At 59.1% G+C, this 20,497-nt stretch overlaps 1 protein-coding gene across 3 annotated transcripts in view; it reads right to left on the reverse strand.

Moving 5' to 3' along the window:
• LTBP4 (latent transforming growth factor beta binding protein 4) overlaps nt 1-20,168 on the reverse strand; it is a 31,831-nt gene extending 11,663 nt beyond the window's left edge. The window contains exons 1-9 of one of the 3 annotated variants that reach the window (XM_072979809.2): nt 19,835-20,168; nt 15,425-15,495; nt 13,905-14,088; nt 13,206-13,360; nt 4,891-5,118; nt 3,737-3,966; nt 2,200-2,305; nt 1,712-1,786; nt 1,333-1,455 (exon numbers count right to left, since the gene is read on the reverse strand). In XM_072979809.2, the coding sequence (XP_072835910.2) occupies nt 1,333-1,455; nt 1,712-1,786; nt 2,200-2,305; nt 3,737-3,966; nt 4,891-5,118; nt 13,206-13,360; nt 13,905-14,088; nt 15,425-15,495; nt 19,835-20,052 (1,390 nt within the window). In that variant the 5' untranslated portion in view covers nt 20,053-20,168. Of the gene's footprint in view, nt 1-1,332; nt 1,456-1,711; nt 1,787-2,199; nt 2,306-3,736; nt 3,967-4,890; nt 5,814-10,642; nt 11,486-13,205; nt 13,361-13,904; nt 14,089-15,424; nt 15,496-19,834 lie in introns of those variants that run through there. The other 2 variants (XM_072979810.2, XM_078380026.1) reach the window with 2 other exon arrangements.
• Between the last annotated feature and the right edge of the window lie 329 nt (nt 20,169-20,497).

Here is a 20,497-nt window from a genome sequence, read left to right on the forward strand (position 1 = left end):
GGTTAGACTGCAGCACTGCAGCCGAAACTCTGCTTGCAACCTGGGTTCAATCCCAGGTAGCTGGCTTGAGGTTGAGTCAACCTTCCATCCTTCTGAGGTCAGTAAACTGAGTTTGCAGATTGGGGGAGGCAATGTGTAACCTGCATAATTAAATTGTTCATTGCCCAGAGAGTGCTTTAAGTACTATGGGGTGGTATATAAGCACCACACTTTGCTTTGGCTCAGAGGATGATCTGATAGAAAAGCTCTCAAACCATTGATGTCCTTCTTGGCAGGGGTGGCACTAGGTGCCTGGAAACTCATTACTGGGAGAAACCCTATACACTGTACTCCTTTACACCATGGGTGTGTCTCATCCATGGCAGAACTTTTCCCCAGACCTGGATCTTCCCACTGTCCAAGACAAAAGGAACCAAATTTAATCAGCTGGGCCGATTAATTCAACGATGGCCCATCTTGTCTCAGACACAACCCATCGTGAGACAGAAGGCCACTGAATCCCTGTAATCCCACGGCTGTAAGGGTATAACATTTTCGCTTTGTAACTCATACAACACACAAGAAAGCATGGAGACTCATAACCTGCTAGAGTTCAAGATGACTCCTAATACCCATCTTTCCCTCTTTAATGTGTTTCGTGGTAAGAGGAGGGGAAAGACAGAAAGCAGCAGTGGAAAAAACAATGCAAGAGGGTTGCATGGTGTCTCGGCATCACATAAGCGGGCAAGGTAGCTGCATAATAAAAACCAGGTCTGTGACAGTTCTCCTTTCTTTACAAGACCTTCTTTCGAGAAATTATTACTATGAACGCCCGGCAGATGGCAGCACTAGCCAGGCTGGACCGCCACTGACCAGCAAGGGTGGAGCTGGGGGACAGAGAAGTCATTTCCAAAGGCAGAGGTCCCATGGAAAGGCTGCGAGGTGCCCGGGTCTCAGTGGGCTGGCTGAAATCTCTGGGAAAACGCGGTGGTCTGCCGTGAGACGCAGGAGAGGGCAAAGAGCCCCCAAAGGAAGAGATGAATGGATGTTTGCCATTGAGGCGGATTTAATGCCAGGCAGCCCACCTTCACTCGCTCAGCAGGAAAAGAATCCCAACCCTCACCCACCCACCCAACCGAGCTGGCATCGCAAAAGTCCACCCGTGGGACCCAGGGTTTGGGCTGCTCCTGATCCAGCCACCCTACGTACAAGTGAGCGAGGAGGGGGGAGGTATTTCAGGAAGGCCACAAGACCCCAGAACAGAAGCTTGGCATCTAAACCTCTTGCCCAGCTCAGAGGGGTCTCGTTGCCCCGTGCTGGCTCCCCCCCCCCCCATTATTCCCAAAGACTCACAGATGCAGCTGCTGCGGGAGGAGTCCAGGATGAATCCCTCGTGGCAGACGCAGGCAAAGCTGCCCCGGGTGTTGGTGCACTCCCCGTTGTGGCAGAAGCTCCCCTCCTGGCACTCGTCGATGTCTGGGGAGAGGAGAGGGCAGGCGGCGAGGAATCAGAAAGAGCTGGAGAACGGGAGCAGGCTTGCCCTCTAGGGCCAGGGAGACGGAGACGCCCCCCCCCTCCCAAAAGCAGCACCGGTTTGGGTCTTGTGGGCATTCTGGTGCCTGTGAGCCCACCCAAGAGAGGAAGGAGGAGCCCCAGGGAAGACATGGGAGAAGCCACCCCCCCCAGCTCAGGCACCCCCCCCCCCCCACAGGAGATGACCATCCCCACTCACCTATGCAGGAACCATTCCTCCGCTGGAAACCTTTGGGGCAAGGGACTTCATTCCTCCCCACTGGGCCAGAATCTCCTTGGGGCAGAGAGAACACAGGATGGGAAGGAGGCCCCATCGCTGGGTGACACCTCCCGCCTCCCCACAGAGTGATCCTTCCCCACTGAGCCCCATGCCAGAGTTTAGGTCTGGGCCAAAAGCAATAGGCTGAAATTGTCCAGTCCCCCCCAGGATCGCTTGGCCCTGAATCATGCCCAACCCTCGGTAGATCTGGCACCAGCAGATGGGCCAGGGTGGAGGAGGAAAAGGAGTGGCGTGGTCTGGAATTGAGGACAGAGGGCAAACGCTTCCCAGCGAGCAAGGCAGGCAGGAGAGAGTGGGAAGCCGGCCCCAGCCGGGGCGCTGCCTCGCCTGTTTCATCCCCCAGATGAATGCCCGTCCCTTCCTGGGGCAGACAGAAGGGGAGGGGCTCTCCCAGCATCCCCACCTACCGAGGTCACCATTGGTGCAAGGCTGGCAGCCATGGACACCCCACGCCAGGCCGGCCCCTCGGCAGCAGATCTCACGGGTGCGCAAGCCAGGCAGGGGGGCACTGCACTGAAAGAGAGCAGAAGGCAGTGGGAGCTGTCGGGACCATGGCCCAGCCATGACGCTTCCCCCCCCCCCGAGCAGCTCACACACCCCTTTGGGCCGGCTGGGAAACACTGGGTCACTCCCCTCCCATCCAGCGGGCAATGGCACTGTTGTGGGCGCAAGCCCCATGGCTGCACAGCAAGCTGGAGCAGAGTGAGGACAGCCCCCTGACTTTCCCAGAGCGCCCCCCCCCAATTTCCCTGCCAATGCAAACCAACACACTCCTCCCATCTATGTGCAGAACACCCCTCCCTGGGCTGGTGTGTCACAGGTGTGTGTGCAAAAGCTTCACTTCCTTGCTTGTACAAGTGCCCTGAGGAGGTGGGGGGGGGGAGGACAATCCAAGCATGCTCTGTGCCCAGGTAGACCCCAAAGAAAGTTGGCCAAGAGAGGGGTGTGTTTTGAGTTCTGACTCATGACGACCCTTTTCAGGCAGAGAATCTGCAGAAGTGATTTACCGCCCCCTTCTTCTTTCTATGTGTTTGTATTTTGGGACTCTGCAGCTTGTCCAAGGCTACCCGGGCTGGCTGTTTTCACAGGAAGCCCCGTGGGGGAATCGAACTCCCAGCCTCCAGCCCTGCAGCCAGAGACGGAAGCCACAGAGCTCTCCAGCCAGCTGGATTCGGCACAGGCGTGGATAATTCAAGTGCCAAAGGGGAGAAGCACTTTTTCCCCATTTCTCCATCCTGCTGACCCTGTGAAGGACACCCTAATCCATTCCCCACCCCATCAGCTTCATTTCTGCCCAACCCAGTTTGAGAAGGACGGTTTCTGGGGACTGCACCCAAAGGACTCCCCACCCCCACCCCCAATCCAAAGGGATCTGGGAGAGGAGAGGGGAGCACACCCACACCCCTCTGCCTTTGACATCTTAAAAAAAAAGAGTCTCTGGCCCAGAAGGGCTGGGAGCAGGCTTGGTCTGTGGGTGGGGAAGAATGAGAAACGCCCTTGGGGGTCTCTAGTCCACGAGGACCACCCTGCCCCACTGCACGGGAGCCTCCAGCGCTCGGCCAGCTGGCTTGCTTCTTGGCTCAGCCCAGATGCCTCAGGCTAGCCAAGGGCTCAAGTCCTCCCCTTCGCCCGATGGGGGGGGAGTCTTGGCTTCCGGATTTTAGCAGATCCCTGCGGCAGCTCTCTCGGGCAAGGTTTAAGAGCGCTGGCGAAGGCGCCCCAGCCCTTGCCTCCTGCCAAGCCAGCCCTGGTGGGGCCAGAGAGGAGTCTGCTGCCCCCCAGCGGCTCCCAGCTTCAGGACTGCGCTCCCTGCCGGGTAGCTTTGAGAGCAGAGAGAGGGCGGGATCCATGCAGACTCCAGGGTGCACACTCTCCCTGCTGAGACCTGCCACTGGCCAAGGTCGCCCCCCCACCTCCTCCTCCCGCCCGTGTCCCAAAGGGTACCTCTCCGTCACGGAGCTGTCTGAAGCAGTAGCCAAAGCCAGAGGTCTCGCTGTAGCCCCCGCCAGGCTCCCCGGGGCTGCTCTGGGCCAGGACGCTGTAGAGAGCAGGGCGGGAGAGCGGGAGGGCATTGGTGTCGCCCGGCAGCTCCTCCCTCACCCGCTCTACCCGGTGGATCGTGACCGAGGCCTCGGGTGGGTGCTCCACGTGGACGTCTGCCATCGATGCCACACCTGAAGAGGGCAGAATTGGCATGGAGGAAGGAGAAAGAAAGACACGTCCCCCCCCCCCCGTTATGCCAGGGCCAACCCCAGACCTCATTCTCCCTCATACACCCCTGATTCCATCGTTCCTCATAATATCACCCTGGTTGGGAGAGGGAGTAAGAATTCATTTAATCACTTAAAATACTTTGGCCCCACCTTTCTCCTTGAGAAGGACCCAAGGCAGCCGACAGCCTTGAAGACAATGTTTAAAGGGTGAAACAATTATACGTACAATGGTGCCTCGCATTATCAAGAGCCAAGAACAAAGAGCATAAAGAGGCACAATCCTACATCGTCGTTGGGCAGAGGAAGAGGGCGAGGGAAGGGGCCTCAGCACCAGCAACTCACGGAGAGGACTTTAGGCTGGCATAGCCCAGTGGGGATCGGGCCCCACTGCAAGGAGTTGCCTCAAGAACTCTGTGTAAGAAAGTGTAGCTTTGTGCCTCTCTCACTTCGGCCTTGATCCACCGGCTGGGTGTTTTATTCCCCAGATCCAATCACCTGCCCCTTGGAAGCTCACTGATCAGCAAAACCATCCATCCACAACCGAAAAGCTCACTCGCAAAGGGGCACCGACCTGTCATTCCTTCCCCCAAAAAACCCCAAGAGGCAGGATAATTCTGGATTTCCATTCAACCCACGAGCACTTCAGGGGATACACGGAGAGTTCTTTCATAAATCCCGGGGATGCCTTTGCAGTCCCAAACTTTCCCTGGGCCATAAAAGGGGTGGGGGAGTCAGAAGGTCCCTCTCCTTTTTGCTCTCTCACACAACCAGGTAGACCCCCTTTGTCTGTTTTTCCCTTCCGATGACACACACGCCAGGGGTTCCTCTAACACCCTCCCCGACCTTGTGCACGCCCAGCATCCCTCTCCTGCTCCCCCACATTACCGTCATGCTCGTGGCGGTGGTTGGCAATCGGGAGGGTGTAGACCGACTTGGTGAGGGCCTCTGCTCTCCCTCCCGATGGCGCGTCCGTCTCTCGGCGCATGGGGCTCTGCCCGTGGGAGCGAGGGAGGGCCGGGATGTGACAGAACTTGCCGGTCCAGTGGAGGGGGCAAAGACACTTGTCCTTCTTGAGACAGACGCCTCCGTTTTGGCAGATGAGGGGGCACAAGACTGCAAGAGAGAGAGGGAGAGAGGACTCTTGTGGGGCATCGCCATGCCTGGAGGCAAGTGCTGAGATCAATCACGGAGGTAGGAAATCCTTTTGCTCCCTGGTGCTTTTCTGCCCCCCCCCGCTACACCAGGGTCTGTCTCTCTCCCCTCCCCTCCTGCTACCCTGGCATTCCTCTTTTATTTTCACCAACCCACCTACCCTGATGCAGGCTCTCTCATCATCTCATAGAGGTAAATGCTCTTTCTATCTCCTTACCCATCCGGCTGTTATTTCTCTCCCTATTCCCCCACCTCACTTTTTCTTCCTAGTCTTTCCTCACTGGTCTCTCTCTCTTTTCCCCCACACCATGCCGCTCTTTCATTTTTTTGTCTCTGCTCACTGTCTTCACACCTTTTAACAGGCAACAGAAATTTCTCTTTCTCTTTGCTTCTCTTCAGGGGCCCTGAAAAGAGAAGCATCAGACGGGGGGGGGGGGTTCCCATGTTGTTTTCCCTGCCACATGGAACTGCCCAGAGGCCCTCTGGAAGAAGGGCTCTCCCAGCCTTGACTGCAGCTTCCTCTTACTTGGTAAGGGAAGTCTGCCACCTAGTGACTGAAGGTGGTACTGAAGACTACAGAGCGCATTTAGCAAACTGTAATTACAGTAATCAATTGACTAATGGGGAGGAGGGTCAGCTTAGTCCAATGTAAAAAAAAAAACCCAAACCCTACAGTTTTATACCATCTCAGACAAGTCATGTTCAGTATAAGCTTTCAGGATCGCTGCCTATTTTATCAGATGCACAATTAATTATTCCATTAAAAAAAAATCACTTCAAGACATGTACCCCTAGGGTAGCCTTAGCCAACATGAAAAGTTTCTACCTAGAAAAGTGTTCCTTCTTCTCTTGAGGAAGAAAACCACACACACAAAGCCAACACAAAAAAAGACGGGCGAAATGTTTAAAAATGTGAACTGTCCAGAATGGCCTTGGTAGGCAGATGGTGCTTGGAATATTTTGAAAGTCCATGTAACCAAGCCTTTGTTGTTTTGCATGCTAATGTTTTTTGCACAAACATAAGAATTCACTGCCACTGTCCTTAGGATTCTCTTGCTGAGCGCACCACGAAACCCCTCACCTCCTGGGCAGAGGGAGAATAACCATGTTGCGAGAAGAACCCATTTTTAGATAATACCCAGAGGGGCCATAAATCAATGCAGGAGGAAGAAGAAGGAAAGTGTGGTTTATGCCACAGAGACTGGCATCAGCCTTTGCCCTCTCTCCTGCCCACTGGGGACCAAGAGCCCCAAAGACCTCCATGGAGGTCAGGGCTGGCCTTGCACAGCCCCACTCTGACCCCTCCACCCCCACCCCACTACCAAGGAGGATGCCTCCTCATCACACACCCTTCTCGTGCCAGGCCTGTGGGACTGGGAAGGCGCCAAGAACCTCTGGAGGGAAGCCCGCCTGTCACACATTCTCAGGCTCGGCTGCAGCTGGCCAGACAGTCTCGGTTGTTCTTGGCTTCCTGGAGTGGGTCTCTCGGGCCGGCGCTCGGGAGGGAGCCTGGGGGGGGGGGCTGTCACGGTCAGAGGAAGGCCAAGCCAGCCAGAGGAAAGCCAGCCCTGCAGAGCGGGGTCTGAGGGATCCAGGAGCCATCATGGGATGGGGGTTTGAAGCAGCCGCCCCCAAACCCGAGCCGACAGGAGAGGGACCCCTCTCACACGAAGGCATTGACTCGAGGGCCCTTCCAACCCCAGGAGCCTACGATATCCGGCAGGCCTGAGGGCCATTTTTGAAAACATGGAGGTCCCCTCCAGAGACCTTCAATGAACAGAGAAGGAAATGGAGGTTCACTACCCTTTGGGGGAAATGTGTTGTGTGTGTGTGTGTGTGTGTGTGTGTGTGCTCAACACTTAAAGGTCTGTTTATTTTAAAAATGTGAGATCCTGCTCCTGGAGTCTTCGGGGAGTGGCCTTTAACTCCGTTTTGGTGACGGCTCTGTGCTGGCATGCAAAAGCCGAAGCCACCCCCACAAGCAGAGACTTGACTGAGAGACACTTTTGTCCCACTTCCTCTGGGAAGGGAGGAGCCGCTCCTGGCCCTGTCGGTTAGAAAAGAGGGCAGAGTTTTTGCCTTGAATGCCAGCAACATCTAGCTACTGTACATGGGCATCCAAAAGATAGCACACATCCCTGTGCAAACCTTATCCAGCTTGAATCCGGAACAAACACGCTGCTTTCTGTGCCTAAATTCAGACAATAGCCTGTGGAGCTAAATCATCATCTTAGAACTTCTGAGCTGGAAGGGACCCCCTCTGGACCATCGAGTCCAGCTGCTGTCAAGGAGGCGCCCTGGGGGAATCGAACCCCCAACCTCTGGCTCCGCACCTAAGCCACTCAGCTATCCAGCAGGGAGGAGAGTGAGCCAACGGAGGGTGCCTGCATATGGCCAGTCATCCTTACCCAAAGAGATCTGCAAGAGGAGGTGGGGACTGCACGCCACCCGCCAACAGGGCCTGTTTTGTTGTGGCCCCTGCCCTGCCCAGATCTAACTCCCGATGCTTCTAGGCTAGACCTTTACTGTGAAACTGCTCTTCCTCACTCCCGTGCACTTTTAAAGCTTGGCAGCACTGCGTTCCCCTCCCGACGTCTCTCTTGCGTCACTAGAAGCGATGGCTGTTTGGCATCCAAACCTCCCTGCTCCTCCAGAAAAGAAGAGTGCATGGCTTTTCCAACCATCTGTCCAGCTGAGGCCCCGCCAGCTGCTCGCTTCCCCACCTGCTTGCCAGAAGGACACACCGAAGAGGCATCGGTTTCCTCTCAAAGCAGTGGAAGGCAGGGCTCCCAGCCGCCCCATCCACCTTTGGGGCACAGACAGCAGGCGCTGAGGCCAACCCAGAGGCAGCTCGGAGGTGAGCCAGTCCAAGGGGGTTCTCAGACCCATCCCTGCTCAAGTCGGGACGAGTAGAAGAAGCACCATGAGGTCTGGATCCAACTTTGGGGGAGGGCGCCTAGCAAGGCAGCTGCATGGCAGACTGGTGCATATTCGGGTTTCCAAAGCAGACCGTGAGGAATGTCCCAAAACATAGGCAGAGGGCTGTTCTCTCCTGGTGCATCACCACACAGAGTCTGCCAAACGTGAGACTGAAAATATGCTGTTTGGGGGACCTCAGAAGCCTAATGGGGAGCCCAGAATGCCCGCTCCCCTTCATGGAGCAAAGGCTCATCGGGTGCCTCCTTGGGGGGGGGGAACGTGGTCTGGAGATGGCGCCAAGGGGAAAAATGCACCTTTCCCCTCCGGCCAAGGAGCTGTGGGGAGTCCCAGCTCACCCAGAACACATTCCCCCCCTGGGGTTGCAGGAGCCTTCCAGGCAAATGTGAGCTTTCAGGCGCTAATGGCTGAAGGAGAGAGGGTGATGACGACAGCAAGTCCCCAGATCTTGGTGCTCTTTCAGTCTTTCCCTCTCCTCTACCCCTCACACACACACACACACACACAGAGAGAGAGAGAGAGAGAGAGAGAGAGAGAGAGAGAGAGAGAGAGAGAGATTCCCTCCAAAGCCCTTTAGTGGTGCATCTGGCTATTAGGTGTGGTTCGTGATTCGGAGGTGCAGCGAGGGTGAATGCATGGGAAAGAAAGGAGCTCCCCTCTGCAGATGGCTTAGATTGCCGGGTGAGTGATGGCGCTGGAGTGGGCTGCGGAACAGGGGCACCTCTGGACAGGCCGTGGAGAGCAGTGAAGGGCCAGGACAAGCAGCCACGGCAGCCACTGCTGGACGATGGAACCAGAGCGAGGAAAGAAGGCAGATCTGGCCCCGTTGAGTTCTCCTGAGCAGCCTGATCAAAAGGAACTGCAGCGCCCAGTTATCTGGGGTGTGTGTGTGTGTGTGTTGTGATGGGTGGGTGGGGTGCCAGCTGCATATGTCAGCCCAGGGTCCTTGTGGCACCCTCCTTACCCAAATGCAAAGAATGGCTCAGCTGGACAGCACTGTGTGTGTGTGTGTGTGTGTGTGTGCGTGTGTGTGTGTGTATCAGCGAGCAAGTCTGTCTGCACTCCCAGTTCTGCACACCCACCCACGCAAGGCCTGGGTAACGTCAAGTGGAACAAACAGCACAACTGGGAAGGGGTGGTGGTGAAAACACACACCCCCATCTCATCCAAGAATCATCCATGTTAGTGACCTCCTGAACCCCAAGCGGGGTTCCCACTGGGTGGATTTGGGGGAGGGGGCTGGGGCGGGGGCGAACCCTGTCCTCTTGCAACAGGGCGGCTCGGCTTGGGGGTGGAATCCAGCCACCCCACCCCCACGGCTCCCCACCCGCCCGCCCAAGGCAGCTGGTCCCATCTGGCTGTGGCAGGATGCCAGCCTCCTGTTTATTCTTCGAGTTCCCAGCCCCAGCACTGAAGGAGGCTCTGGCTGGATCTGGGTCCGGAAGAAAGCCAGGTCAGTAATGGGGATGCAAAGAAGGAGAGGAGGAGGAGGAGGAGCCTGCAGGGGGACAGGGATGGGACAGGAGAGCGGCCCTGACCCCAAGCAGCTCCCAGGATGGATCCGTCCCCCTATAAAAAGGCTTGGAGCAGCACCATACTGGAGAGAAAGCAGGGGTGGGGAGGGAGAAGAAAAAGCCAACAGCCCTTTGCATCTCAGGGCTAGCAGCCGTCCCCCACCCCCCACCCCCGTCACACACCGGCTCCCCGCTGCCTAAACCATATTACCTAACAATTCCCTACAGAGTTCCGGAACGGCCCCCTGCAAACCCTCCATCCAAGCATGATGGAGAAATGACAGCCTGCTGGCCTGACCTCCCTGGAATGTGCCTGCCTGTTTCTTGTGTAACCCCCCCCTCCACACGCCTTAACCTGGGAACCACATTTTTTGGCAACCCACACACACAGGCAAGGGCCATGACCTCACCCACATTTCCTGCACCAGCACTCTTAGGGTTCAGCAGCAAAGCCAGGGGAGGGGGGTATCCCCCAGAAGCCAGGATACTGAAGGGCCCAGAAATCTCCTTCCAGATCAACAGAGGAGGGGAGGGGGTCGGTGTTCCCCCCCCTTGCCTCTAGGGAAGCCTTCCCTCTTCCTTCTCGATTGCAAGCCAGGGTGGGAGGGTGGGAGGGACGTGCCCGGTCCCTGCATGGCAGCAGAGAAGGGGTCAAAGCCCCAGCCCCAGCTCTCTGCGGCAGGAGGTCAAGTCCCCTCCGTGACCCCAGCCCCAGGCAAAATATGACGAGCCAAGCCCCCACTGGACACATCTGGAAGTCGCATGGGTTTTCACCCAGGAGAAAACTCCCCGAGGCACTGGCACAACTGGGGGGGGGGGGTCAGCGGCTGGGAACTTGTTCCAAAGGGAAAGCACACCCAGCATCACATAACTACCTCCCCCCCCAAAAAAAATGCTGACCTGTGGCATCGCCCCACCCTGGAGGATAGAGGCTCACCACCCCCCCCCCCTTTTGACCCGGCTCTGCCAAGCAGCATTTCGGCTCCAGCGGAGGTGGGGCGCCCTCCCTGGGCCCGAGGCGCCCCGATACTCACAGACGCGGAATCCGGGGGCCCCTTCGGCAGGCCGGGCGTCCTCGCTGTACAAGGTGGTGACGTTCCCCTGCTCACAGTGGTTGGTGCAACGCCCCTCCTGGCACTGCACCCGGCAGACCATGGGGGTGAAGCGGACCTTGACCCGCTGGGCATCCCCGGGCAGGGGCCCCCCGCCCAGCCAGAGGGACGCTAGAGGCAGCAGCAGCAGCAGCAGCGGGAGTTGGGGGCGGCGGCGGCGGCAACGGGGGCAGCCCCAGTCCATGGCTCCCAGCAAGCCGGCCCGCGCGCCCAGCAGGAACCCCAGCCGGCGGCGGCGGCGGCGGCGGCGGCGGAGAGGGCGCAGGGGAGGCGCGGCGCGGCGCCCGCAGCGAGCAAGGCTGGGACCCACCGCTAATTGAAAGCAGCGACGCCGGGCAGCGTGTGGGGCGGGGTGGGGTGGGGGACGGGCACGGGGCCAACAGCCGTGTTTACGAGGGACCACAGCCGGGAACGGTTAACTCTTCGCCTGCTCGCTCGCTCGCTCGCCCTCTCCTCCCGGAGCCCTCGAAGGAGAGGGTCCCGACCCGCTCTGCCTGCCTTGGCTCCCTGCATTGGGGAGGAGGGCGCTTCCCCGCTCCGCTCCTGAAACCCGGGTGCCTCCCCCCTCTGAGAAAGCGGCCTCTGCCGAAGTCCCCCCCCCCACGCCGCCCGTCCTCCAAGGCTGGGCGAAGCCGTCGGGCGGCGGGGTCATCTGGTCGCGCGCCCGCCCTCCTCCCTCGCCCCGCCAGCCGCCAAACTTTCCTGCTCCGGGTGGCTCGCGAGGGCTCTCCCGCTGCACTTGTTGCCACGCGCGCTGCCGAGGCGGCCCCCTCCCCTCCCCGTCCCGTCCAGTCTCTCCCCCCCCCCCCGCAGGTCCTGCACCCATTTTGCCTGCGACTCCCCCATTGCAGAAGGTCTGGGGCGGAGACCTGCGGGGAGCCCTTCCTTATCCTCATTTCCAAGGTCTGCTGTGCCTCCCCACCGACCGTCAGGACCGGGAAGAAAAACAGGGGTCCACTCCCGTCGCTGCCTGGAAGGCCCCTCCTCAAACGCCCCCCCTCCGACGGGATGTGCCGGGACTTCAAAGGCACTTTTCTCCCTGCAAAGCGGGGGGGGGGGTGAGCCACGGAAGGGACTCCCCCCTCTTTTTCTCCCCTCCCTCCAGCCTGATGGAGGATTCCGCTCCCTGCAGCTTTCCCTTGGACTCTGGCCAGATCGCCCAGCGCTCTCCCCCACCCCAAAACAGCTGTTCTCAGTCGAAGAGAAGCCTCCCTCCCGCCCCCCCCCGCAAAACAAAACCCCAGCCAGCACAGGTGGGGAGAAACAGCCCCTGCGCCAAAGGGAGAAAAGGCTCAGCAGAGGGTGCCCAGCGCCGGACAGAGAGGGCTTCTCCAACTTGGGCTAATCCTGTCCGACCCAAAATGATTCCCCTTTCCCCAAAGGCAGATTTCTCCCCAAATGGGAAAAGTAACGGGGGGGGGAGGGAAAGAGGTGCAAGGAAGCTGTTGGTGGGACCCCCTTCCCAGGGAACTCCACGAAACGTTGGGTCTCTGCCTGTGTTTGTGTGTGCAAACTGCATCGCACTCCCTTCCCGCCAGGATGGCCTTTGGAAAGCAGGCCCAGGCAGCAAAAAGAGGCGGAGATTCCCCGATGGCCTCTCTAGGGAGGAAACAGGATTGTGGGCGGTGTGTGTGCGTGTATTGGGGGGGGGAAGAGGTGGTGAAAAAGCAGAGCTCTTTCCCCCCCCATCCACCACCTCTGTTCCTCCCCATCTTCTCTCTCTCTCTCTCTCTCTCTCATCTCAACCCAGCCTGACATCATCTGGAAGGAGCTGGCCAAGGGTGGGGGTGGGGTGTGCACAGAACAATTGCCGGATCCAGGGGGGTGGGGATTGCGCCGGACATGGGAACCCTTCTAAAAACTGGAACTGCTGGAAGGAAGAAGGAGAGAGAGAGAGAGAGAGAGAGAGAGAGAGAGGAGGAAATCAAAGCACGGGGGGGGGGGGGAAATCTACGTCTTCCAAAGCTCATGCCTGCAATTCCATTCACTTGCCGTTTTGTGGGGCAACCTCTCTCCACACCCCACCCACCACCCACCCATCCAATACTTCAGTTTCTGGCAGAGGAAGCCAGCTGGGCGGGAGCTCTACACCACAGATTCTCCCCACACCTGAGACTGGGCAAAGGGGGCACATTCCCCACCACCACTAAAATGACAAGGCTACAGACCATAGTGGTCTCTCTGAGCTCGCTTGTCCTTTTCCAGGTGCCTAGAGCCATGGCACTTTGAGTTCATTCCTTCCTTCCTTCCTTCAACCCCCCCCCCCTTTGCAAAGTTTAGAAAAGTTCGGTGCCCTTGGCAGAATCAAAGACTTCTTCTCCACCTTGAAGAAGAAGCATCTACACAGCTCCCAAGAAATGTTGTTTGACCGTGTCCCTCTTGCTCGCCTTTACCTAACAGAGCAGGGGCCCCCGCATCCTCTCTGACACCCCCTAAGCCCACTCCCCACCGCCCTGGGCCTTGCCCCTCACCCTGCACCCTGTACCATGGGGCCTTCGTGTGGCTGGGGGTCCGTGTCCGGGAGGGCCGTTGCTACCGCCATCGGGTCGGGAAGCCAGGTGCTGTGCCAGGATCGTGGCCATCTTCTCTGAAGGACCCAAAGCCTTGCGCCTCTGAAGCACCACCTGGAGTTCAGCAAGCCTGTGAGAAAGGGTTAAGAGTTAGGAGTCTGTGATGTCACGGGGTAGGAAACCCCCCCCCTTTCCCTGCTGAAAAGGCCAGGAAGGGCCCCTTCCACTGGCTAATGTTCACTCAAGGACAGCTTGCAACAGGGACAGGGAGCAGACCCAGAAATGTTGGGGTGAGGTGCCTGCCTGTCCCGAGTACATGAGCAGCCCACGTACCCAGTCCTCCGGCCAAGCAGCAGATGGTAGCAATAAGCCACACGTTTTCCTTTAAACAGGCAGCACTTCCCTTCCAAGTTTGTTTAGAACTCCGCAGGCGAAGGCTACCCAGTCTTGGCACCTGGTTGTTCCGTTTACCGGTCGGCTCCAAAAACCGTCCTTCGTAGTCTCTGGGTTTGTTTGCCAGTGAGAACCTTCCCTGAGCAGCCCATACAAGAGTGCCTCCTCTCCTCTCCTCCTTCCCCTGGGGGGCACCCCAAGCAAGCTAAGGGGTCCCCTCGGGGATGTATGCGGGAAGAGGGAGTCAGGCAGCCTCTTTCCTCCCACCCCTTCCCACTCACGTCAAGGGCTGCCAGCGAACGGCCACTGCTTCCAGGGGAGCCCTGGGGAGCTGGGTTGGGGTGGCGGGAGCAGCAGTGGTGGCGACAGAGTGCTCACAGCGAGGACCCGTGAAGCCCGCCGGGCAGGTGCAGCGCTGGGGGGCTTTGCACTGGCCCCCATTCCGGCACCGAGGCGTGCAGACAGCTGTGGAAGAAGAGACAGGTCAGGAGGAGGGTCCCTCTGAAAGACCCCCCCCCGAGCCCTCCAACCCTCCGCCGGTTGGCCACCCGGCCGAGGAGCCCACAGGTCCTTGGGGGGCGGAAGGGCCATAGCTCAACTGTCATAGCATGCAGAAGGCCCCGAGTTCGAAGCCTGTCGCCAGCCCCTCCAAAGATGGCCCAGCTTGTTTCCGGGAGACCCTGAACCCCTTTCTGCCCGTTAGGAGTAGCTGACAACCCCAGGCTAGCTGGAGGAAGGGCAGCCTGGCAGGGGTATGCAGAGGCCGCTGGCTTCACACTGCTCCTTTCTCCAGAGGGAAGCCTTGGCCAGGGAAGAGGTGGCCGGGATGTAGGCGACGGCTGCCCCCTGCAGACCAAAGGTGGGCATGCAAGGCAGCTTAGGGCACCGGGAAGAGGAGAGCGCAGGCGGCTGGGGGTGAGTGGGGTGGGGGCGGAGAGAGAGGACATTTGGGCCTCATCCTGCATTTGGGAAAAATTCCCAGAAGGGCAGCTGTGTTATGCTCTTGCGGCAGATCCAGTGAGGATCCATTGAGAAACCTTCCCATTTTGTGCGCCCGCTCTCTTTTATCTTCTTCTGTATCTACTTCAGCACCCCTTTAATGACGCACCTACATCTGCTCGCCTCACCTAAGCTCAAACTCCACGGGCCAGATCCCTTATCCCAGGGCCCTTCCTCCTTCTCTTTTGCATTGGCTTCTCTCTCTCTCTCTCTTTCTCTTTCTCTCCATCCGGGCAATCCTTCCAAGTCACCAGAGTCAAGCCAAAGCAAACCATCAGGGGAACCCATCGTAGGAAACTGCTCTCAAGGTATAATTGACCCATCCAACAAATCAACTTTTCAGCTTTAATTTATGAGATGGCTTTTCTGTGGACAGCAGCCCGTTGCCTCCGATGTCGGAAGAGTGCCGGCTGCGCAGCCCGAGATCCTTTGAGGAGTCCTGCGGCTGCATCAGAATCACAATGGGACCTTCTGCACCCCGTGGGAAGCCGCACGCTGGCCCCGAACCAGAGCTTCTGGGGAAGCCGCACCAGCAGGAATCCTGCTTTGGCTTCCTTGCCCCCCCTGGTGTAGGGGGTCGCCTACTCCAGTCTATGCAGGTGTTCTCTGGGGCCCCCAAAAGGCCTCATCGTCTCTGTCTCTCCCCCCCCCCCGGGTCCCTTTGGAAATCCTTCTGGAGACAGCCGCCCTTGGCCCTCTCTCTTGGCCCTCTCTCGGATCCTGCAGCTTCGCTAAAGCAGAAGGAAAGAATGACCTGCCCAGGGAGACACACTCCGCCCCCTCCCTTCCAAAGGCACCTTACCTTTCGTGCACTTGGCCGTCTTGGGCGCCAGGGCCCAGCCGGGGCAGCAGGCTTCTCCACAGGTGTTGGGTCTAGAAGGGAAAAGCAGCAGGAGAAGCAGTGGGGTGTGGGTGGGTGTGGGTGGAGAGGGAGGTTCCCACATGCATGTGCATGCACACAGGGGTGCGCACAGAGAGAGAGAGAGAGAGAGAGAAAGAGAGAGAGAGGGAGGAGCAAACAGGACAGGCAGAGGTGGTCCGTGGGCCAAGCTCCAAATTGAGATATCCTTTGCCTGCACGGTCCCCACCAGCAGACACCTCGGAGTCTGCGTCCATTTAATAAAATGAATGAATTTAGGCTTCTGGGGGGGGAGGGGAGGGCCACTCACCCCTTTTCCCTTACTCCCCCTGGGATGGCTCTGAAGCTGCCATCCCATTGGTGGAAAAGGAGGAGGGGCGGGGTGGGATTCAATGAGGGAGGGGAGAGGAGGGAGAAGAAGACCAAAGCAGCCACTGCAGTGGGACAGTGGGGGGGGGCAGTGGGTTGCCTTCCCCGGCCTCACCTGATGTCGCCAACAGTTCCGGAGGGCCGTTGTGCCCTTCTCCCAGAATGACCCAGAGGGCAGCAGGACAGAGAGAGGACAGGCTGCCGGGCCTTTCCCCCTGCCCACCTCTTAGCTTGACAGCCCCCCTTCCACCGCCACCCCTGCTAGGAGGCAAACGGCACCGCAGGGCACCCAGGGGGCTCTCGAAGGCCACCTCCTGCCCAGCGGAGGGCTCAGTAAAGAGGTGCTCAGCCTCAAGGAGAGTCCATAGGCTTGCCAACATCTTCCAGACCAAGGTCTTCCTGCCTTTCTTCGAATGGGCCTCTCTGGCCACCTTCTTTCTCTCTGGGGTTTTAGGCTCCTCCTGGCACTCGGGGGGGGGGGGGTCCATGGAAGCTTCAGACCCAGCTGCTTTCTGGAACGGGGTGGATGGAGTGAGATGGCTCCCTCAGGCAGCAGAGGATGGAGGGTGGCAGGCAGAACGATGGATGCTTTGTGGACGGCCCTTGGGCCAGGGAAACTGGCTTCCCTGCGTCAGTGGGGAATGTCATTCCTGCACCAGGGCTAAAAGCAGATAGGGTGGTGCCAGGGTGGAGGGAGACACAGAAGGGGCCGGGGGGGGGGGCTCCCACCTTTCCCTTTGACACAGGCAGCAGAAGGTCTTGCTCTCCCCCCAAAACACTTCTCACATCCCTGGCTTCTATTTCATGTCTTTTTGGGATCCCATGTATTTGAAAGGTTGTATCAGCAGGATTCCCCCCCCCCCCGCTTCCTGGCCTTCCCACCCCTCCAGGTTCTCAGACACTGACTCTGCTTTCTCACACCCTTTTGTGTGTGCGACCTGCTCCGAATAAGTCAGAGGCCCCAGCTCAGACTGGTCTCTGAAATCTGGCCCCGCAGCCGGAGGGCCCTGCCCCACCTCTTCCCTAGCTCTATAGGATGGCCACTGGCTTCCCTATAAGAAGGGAAGGAAAGGCATTGCGCAGAAGAGAAGTCCCAAGGCAGGATTAAGCCCCAGGACTTTTCCATCTAACCCTGGACTGTGTTCCCCACCAGCAAAACAAACTCAACATACACAGAGAGAGAGGAGAGAGAGAGAGAGCGAGAGAGAGAGAGCATGCTTTCCATCAGCTGATATATACGGTGGCACGCTGACTTTGATTTTGGAAGTGATCAGTGGGCACTAAAGCTGAATGCCAGACAAATCTCAAAAGGCCACCAAATCAGCCTGATTCGGGTTGATTTGTACAAGCTTCAGGCTCAGACAAAACAACTAGATTCAATTCCAGAGCTAAGCGGACCCAGACTGGATGGGGAATAAGGATATGCTCAAAAGTCCCAAACTGCTCTCCAAACCAAACCAGGGGATCCACTGGGGGGGGGGGGGTCGAGCCACCTGGACAACTCCCGGCCTGGGCTTCTGTAGCCCCTTGTCCCTCACAAAGCCAGCCGAGTTGGCTGCCTCCTGGGGCAGTGAATCCCACCGTCCAGACCCGCACAGGGTGAACAAAAGCTTCTTTTCAGGCCTCCAGACTCGCCCGCCCTCGAGCCTCAACGGAGGACCCCACTGGATTCTAGGATTATGATCAGACGGAGGAAAGCTTCTCCCGCTCTCTTGCCGGTCCCCACATGTGCTGAGAAATGCTTTCTTCCCAGGGCTGGCCCTCCGTCCAGGCCATGAAGTGTGCTTTCACTACCACCTGCCCCCCCTGCAACGCACCCCCACACTGTCCAGGCTCCTCTTTCCTCCCTCCCCCCCCAATCCACCCCAGACATCTAATTCCTCACATTCTTGATCTGACCGGGACTTGAGTTACTAAGTAGATTTGCAGCCCAGGGTGAGAGTATCTGTTCTCAGGGTCTTTCCAAGCAGGGGCTGGAGGAAGTATTGCGGGGGGGGGGAGAGAAGAGAACTCTGAACAGCCCCCACAGGATCTTTTGGGGGGGCTGGGAGAAGAGAGCAGATTCTAGCCCCCCCCAAAAAACTCCTTCTGGGGTTTCAGCCTCAGCATCTGCAGAAGCAGATGACATTTTTGCCTGCAGGGGAGGGACACCCCACCATAACCCCCCCCACGGAGGCCCTATGGGAGAGATTGCCCCATAGACCTGAGTACCCCCCCCCACAGCCAGCCCCTTGGCCTCCAGCTCCTGCTGAATTAGGCTCCCTAGCTGTTTTTCACTGGGCTCGGATCCAGGGCATGGCCAGAGGTCAGCTCCGGGAAGGAATCAGCGAGAACGGTAACCGAGTCTCTGAGCGTACACAGAGTTTCTCTCCACCACAACAAGCATGCTGGAGAAGGCCTTCTGACTCACAAGGCGCCGCCTGCCTGTCTCCGTGCCCTTTCTCACCCTTGGGAGGTCAACTGTGCTCCGGGACTGAGCCCAGAGACGTTGGCCCCAGGCTGCTGTTTTAGGAAGGGGGCAGGTGAAGGCTTCTGGGAGGTGTAGTCCAAGAACCGCTGGGGTCCCAAGTTCAAGCCTTCCCAGGGAGCCTTCCCAGTAGAAAGCAGGGAGCGGATCCGAGGCAGCAGCGGGGAGGAGAGAAGCGGGCCCCCTCGCCACCTGGCCAGCAGGCGGGCGGGCGGGCACCTCCAGCCTGGCAGAAGAAGGGCTGGCGGGCGTGGCAGGAGGCTGCGCGCTTGGCCTCTTCCCATCTGGACGGAGGCGCCATTCCCACCACCTGGAAAACGGGAGTCAGGCTGGCCCGTGGTAGGGGTGGGAAGGAAGGGGGCCAGCACGTGCTCCTCCGGAGGAAGGGTGCCCAGCGGCGGCACTCGTTCCTGGCGTGGAAGGCGGCCCGCGGCTGGGTGGGGCGGGCGGGCGGGGGGGGGTTATGGAGGAAAGCCGGGCTCGCTGGCTGGCGGCCTCGCTGGCTGGCTGGCTGGCTGGCTGGGGACCCGCTGCCTCCGCTCCCGCCTGCGCTGACATTTCCAGATGAGGCCTCCAGCCCCTGCTGCCCCCGCCACGGCCCTGATGAGAAGACCAGGCGCCGGCGGACGGGCGGGCGGGCGGGCGGGCGGGAGGAGAGGTGCCTGCGCGCGGCCAGTGCCACGGGGGGCGGGGGTGGTGGGGCGGCCCGCCTCTGCCCTCCAGTCATGGAGGGAGGCTGATGCCCCCGCCCGGGCACCTCGGCTCCCCTGGCTGGCACAGCCGCGTCTCGGGAGCAAGGGACGCCGCCGGACCTCTCCGCGTCTCTGGCCAGGACCGGCTCTGGATGCTCCGAGGGGATGGCAGCATGCTCCTCTCCGGGACGGAAGGGAGCCAGGATCTCTCCGTGGGCACCCTTGGAGGCACCGGGAGGGGAAGCAGGCAGGCAGGCAGGCGAGACCAAGGCTCTTTTCTTTTCTTTTTCTTTCTTTCTTTCTTTCTTTCTTTCTTTCTTTCTTTCTTTCTTTCTTTCTTTCTTTCTTTCTTTCTTTCTTTCTTTCTTTCTTTCTTTCTTTCTTTCTTTCTTTCTTTCTTTCTTTCTTTCTTTTTCCCACTCCCTCCCTCCCTCCCACTCTCTCTCCCCCTCTATCTCTCTCTGTCTTTCTTTCTTTCTTTCTTTTTCTTTCTTTCTTTCTTTCTTTCTTTCTTTCTTTCTTTCTTTCTTTCTTTCTTTCTTTCTTTTCCCACTCCCTCCCTCCCTCCCACTCTCTCTCCCCCTCTATCTCTCTCTGTCTTTCTTTCTTTCTTTCTTTTTCTTTCTTTCTTTCTTTCTTTCTTTCTTTCTTTCTTTCTTTCTTTCTTTCTTTCTTTCTTTCTTTCTTTCTTTCTTTCTCCCACTCCCTCCCTCCCTCCCACTCTCTCTCCCCCTCTATCTCTCTCTGTCTTTCTTTCTTTCTTTCTTTCTTTCTTTCTTTCTTTCTTTCTTTCTTTCTTTCTTTCTTTCTTTCTTTCCCCGGTACCTGGCGGCTTTAGGAGCCCGTCCCGCCGGCTTCTTCCTGCGCTTCTCCTGGGCAGGGCCGCCGCGAGGGCCGCTGGGGGTCGTCGGGGCGGCCGGGCGGAGAGCCGCCGAACCCCCCGGGCGGCGGCGAGGGGCTCGGGCGTCCAGCGCCGCTGTCAGCAGCAGCAGCAGGAGGAGCGTCCCCAGCAGGCAGAGCGCGCCCAGCGCCGGTGGCCGCATCCTGCCAGCCGTGGACGGGGCGCACCGGCCGCCCAGACGAGAGGCGGCGGCGGCGGCGGGGCTGGGGGGCGGCGGCGAGGGGGCAGCGGCACGGGCGCAGGGCCGGGCCGGGCTGGGCTGGCCTCCGCTGGCCTCCAATGGGCGCCCACCCCGGCTCGCCTTCCCCTCCGGCCTCGCAGCCAATAGCCAGCGAACCGGCCGCCGGACGGGAGGGGCTGGACGGGCCGCAGGTGCCACCCGGATGGCGTGGGTCTCCCTGGCGCCTCCGCGGTGACCGGGCCCCGGGTTGGAGGCCCCTGTGGACCCCCCGGCCGCCCGCCCCCAGGCCCGCGCCCGATCCTTGCGCCCGGACCGAAACACCCCGTCCTCACGTGCACGCTGAGTGGGGGGGGGGGCTGAGCCCCAGGCGGGCTTGGAGGGAGGCGGGGATGCAGGCAGTCTCAAT

Source organism: Pogona vitticeps, chromosome 9, assembly GCF_051106095.1.
Source record: "Pogona vitticeps strain Pit_001003342236 chromosome 9, PviZW2.1, whole genome shotgun sequence".
Lineage (NCBI taxonomy): Eukaryota > Metazoa > Chordata > Lepidosauria > Squamata > Agamidae > Pogona > Pogona vitticeps.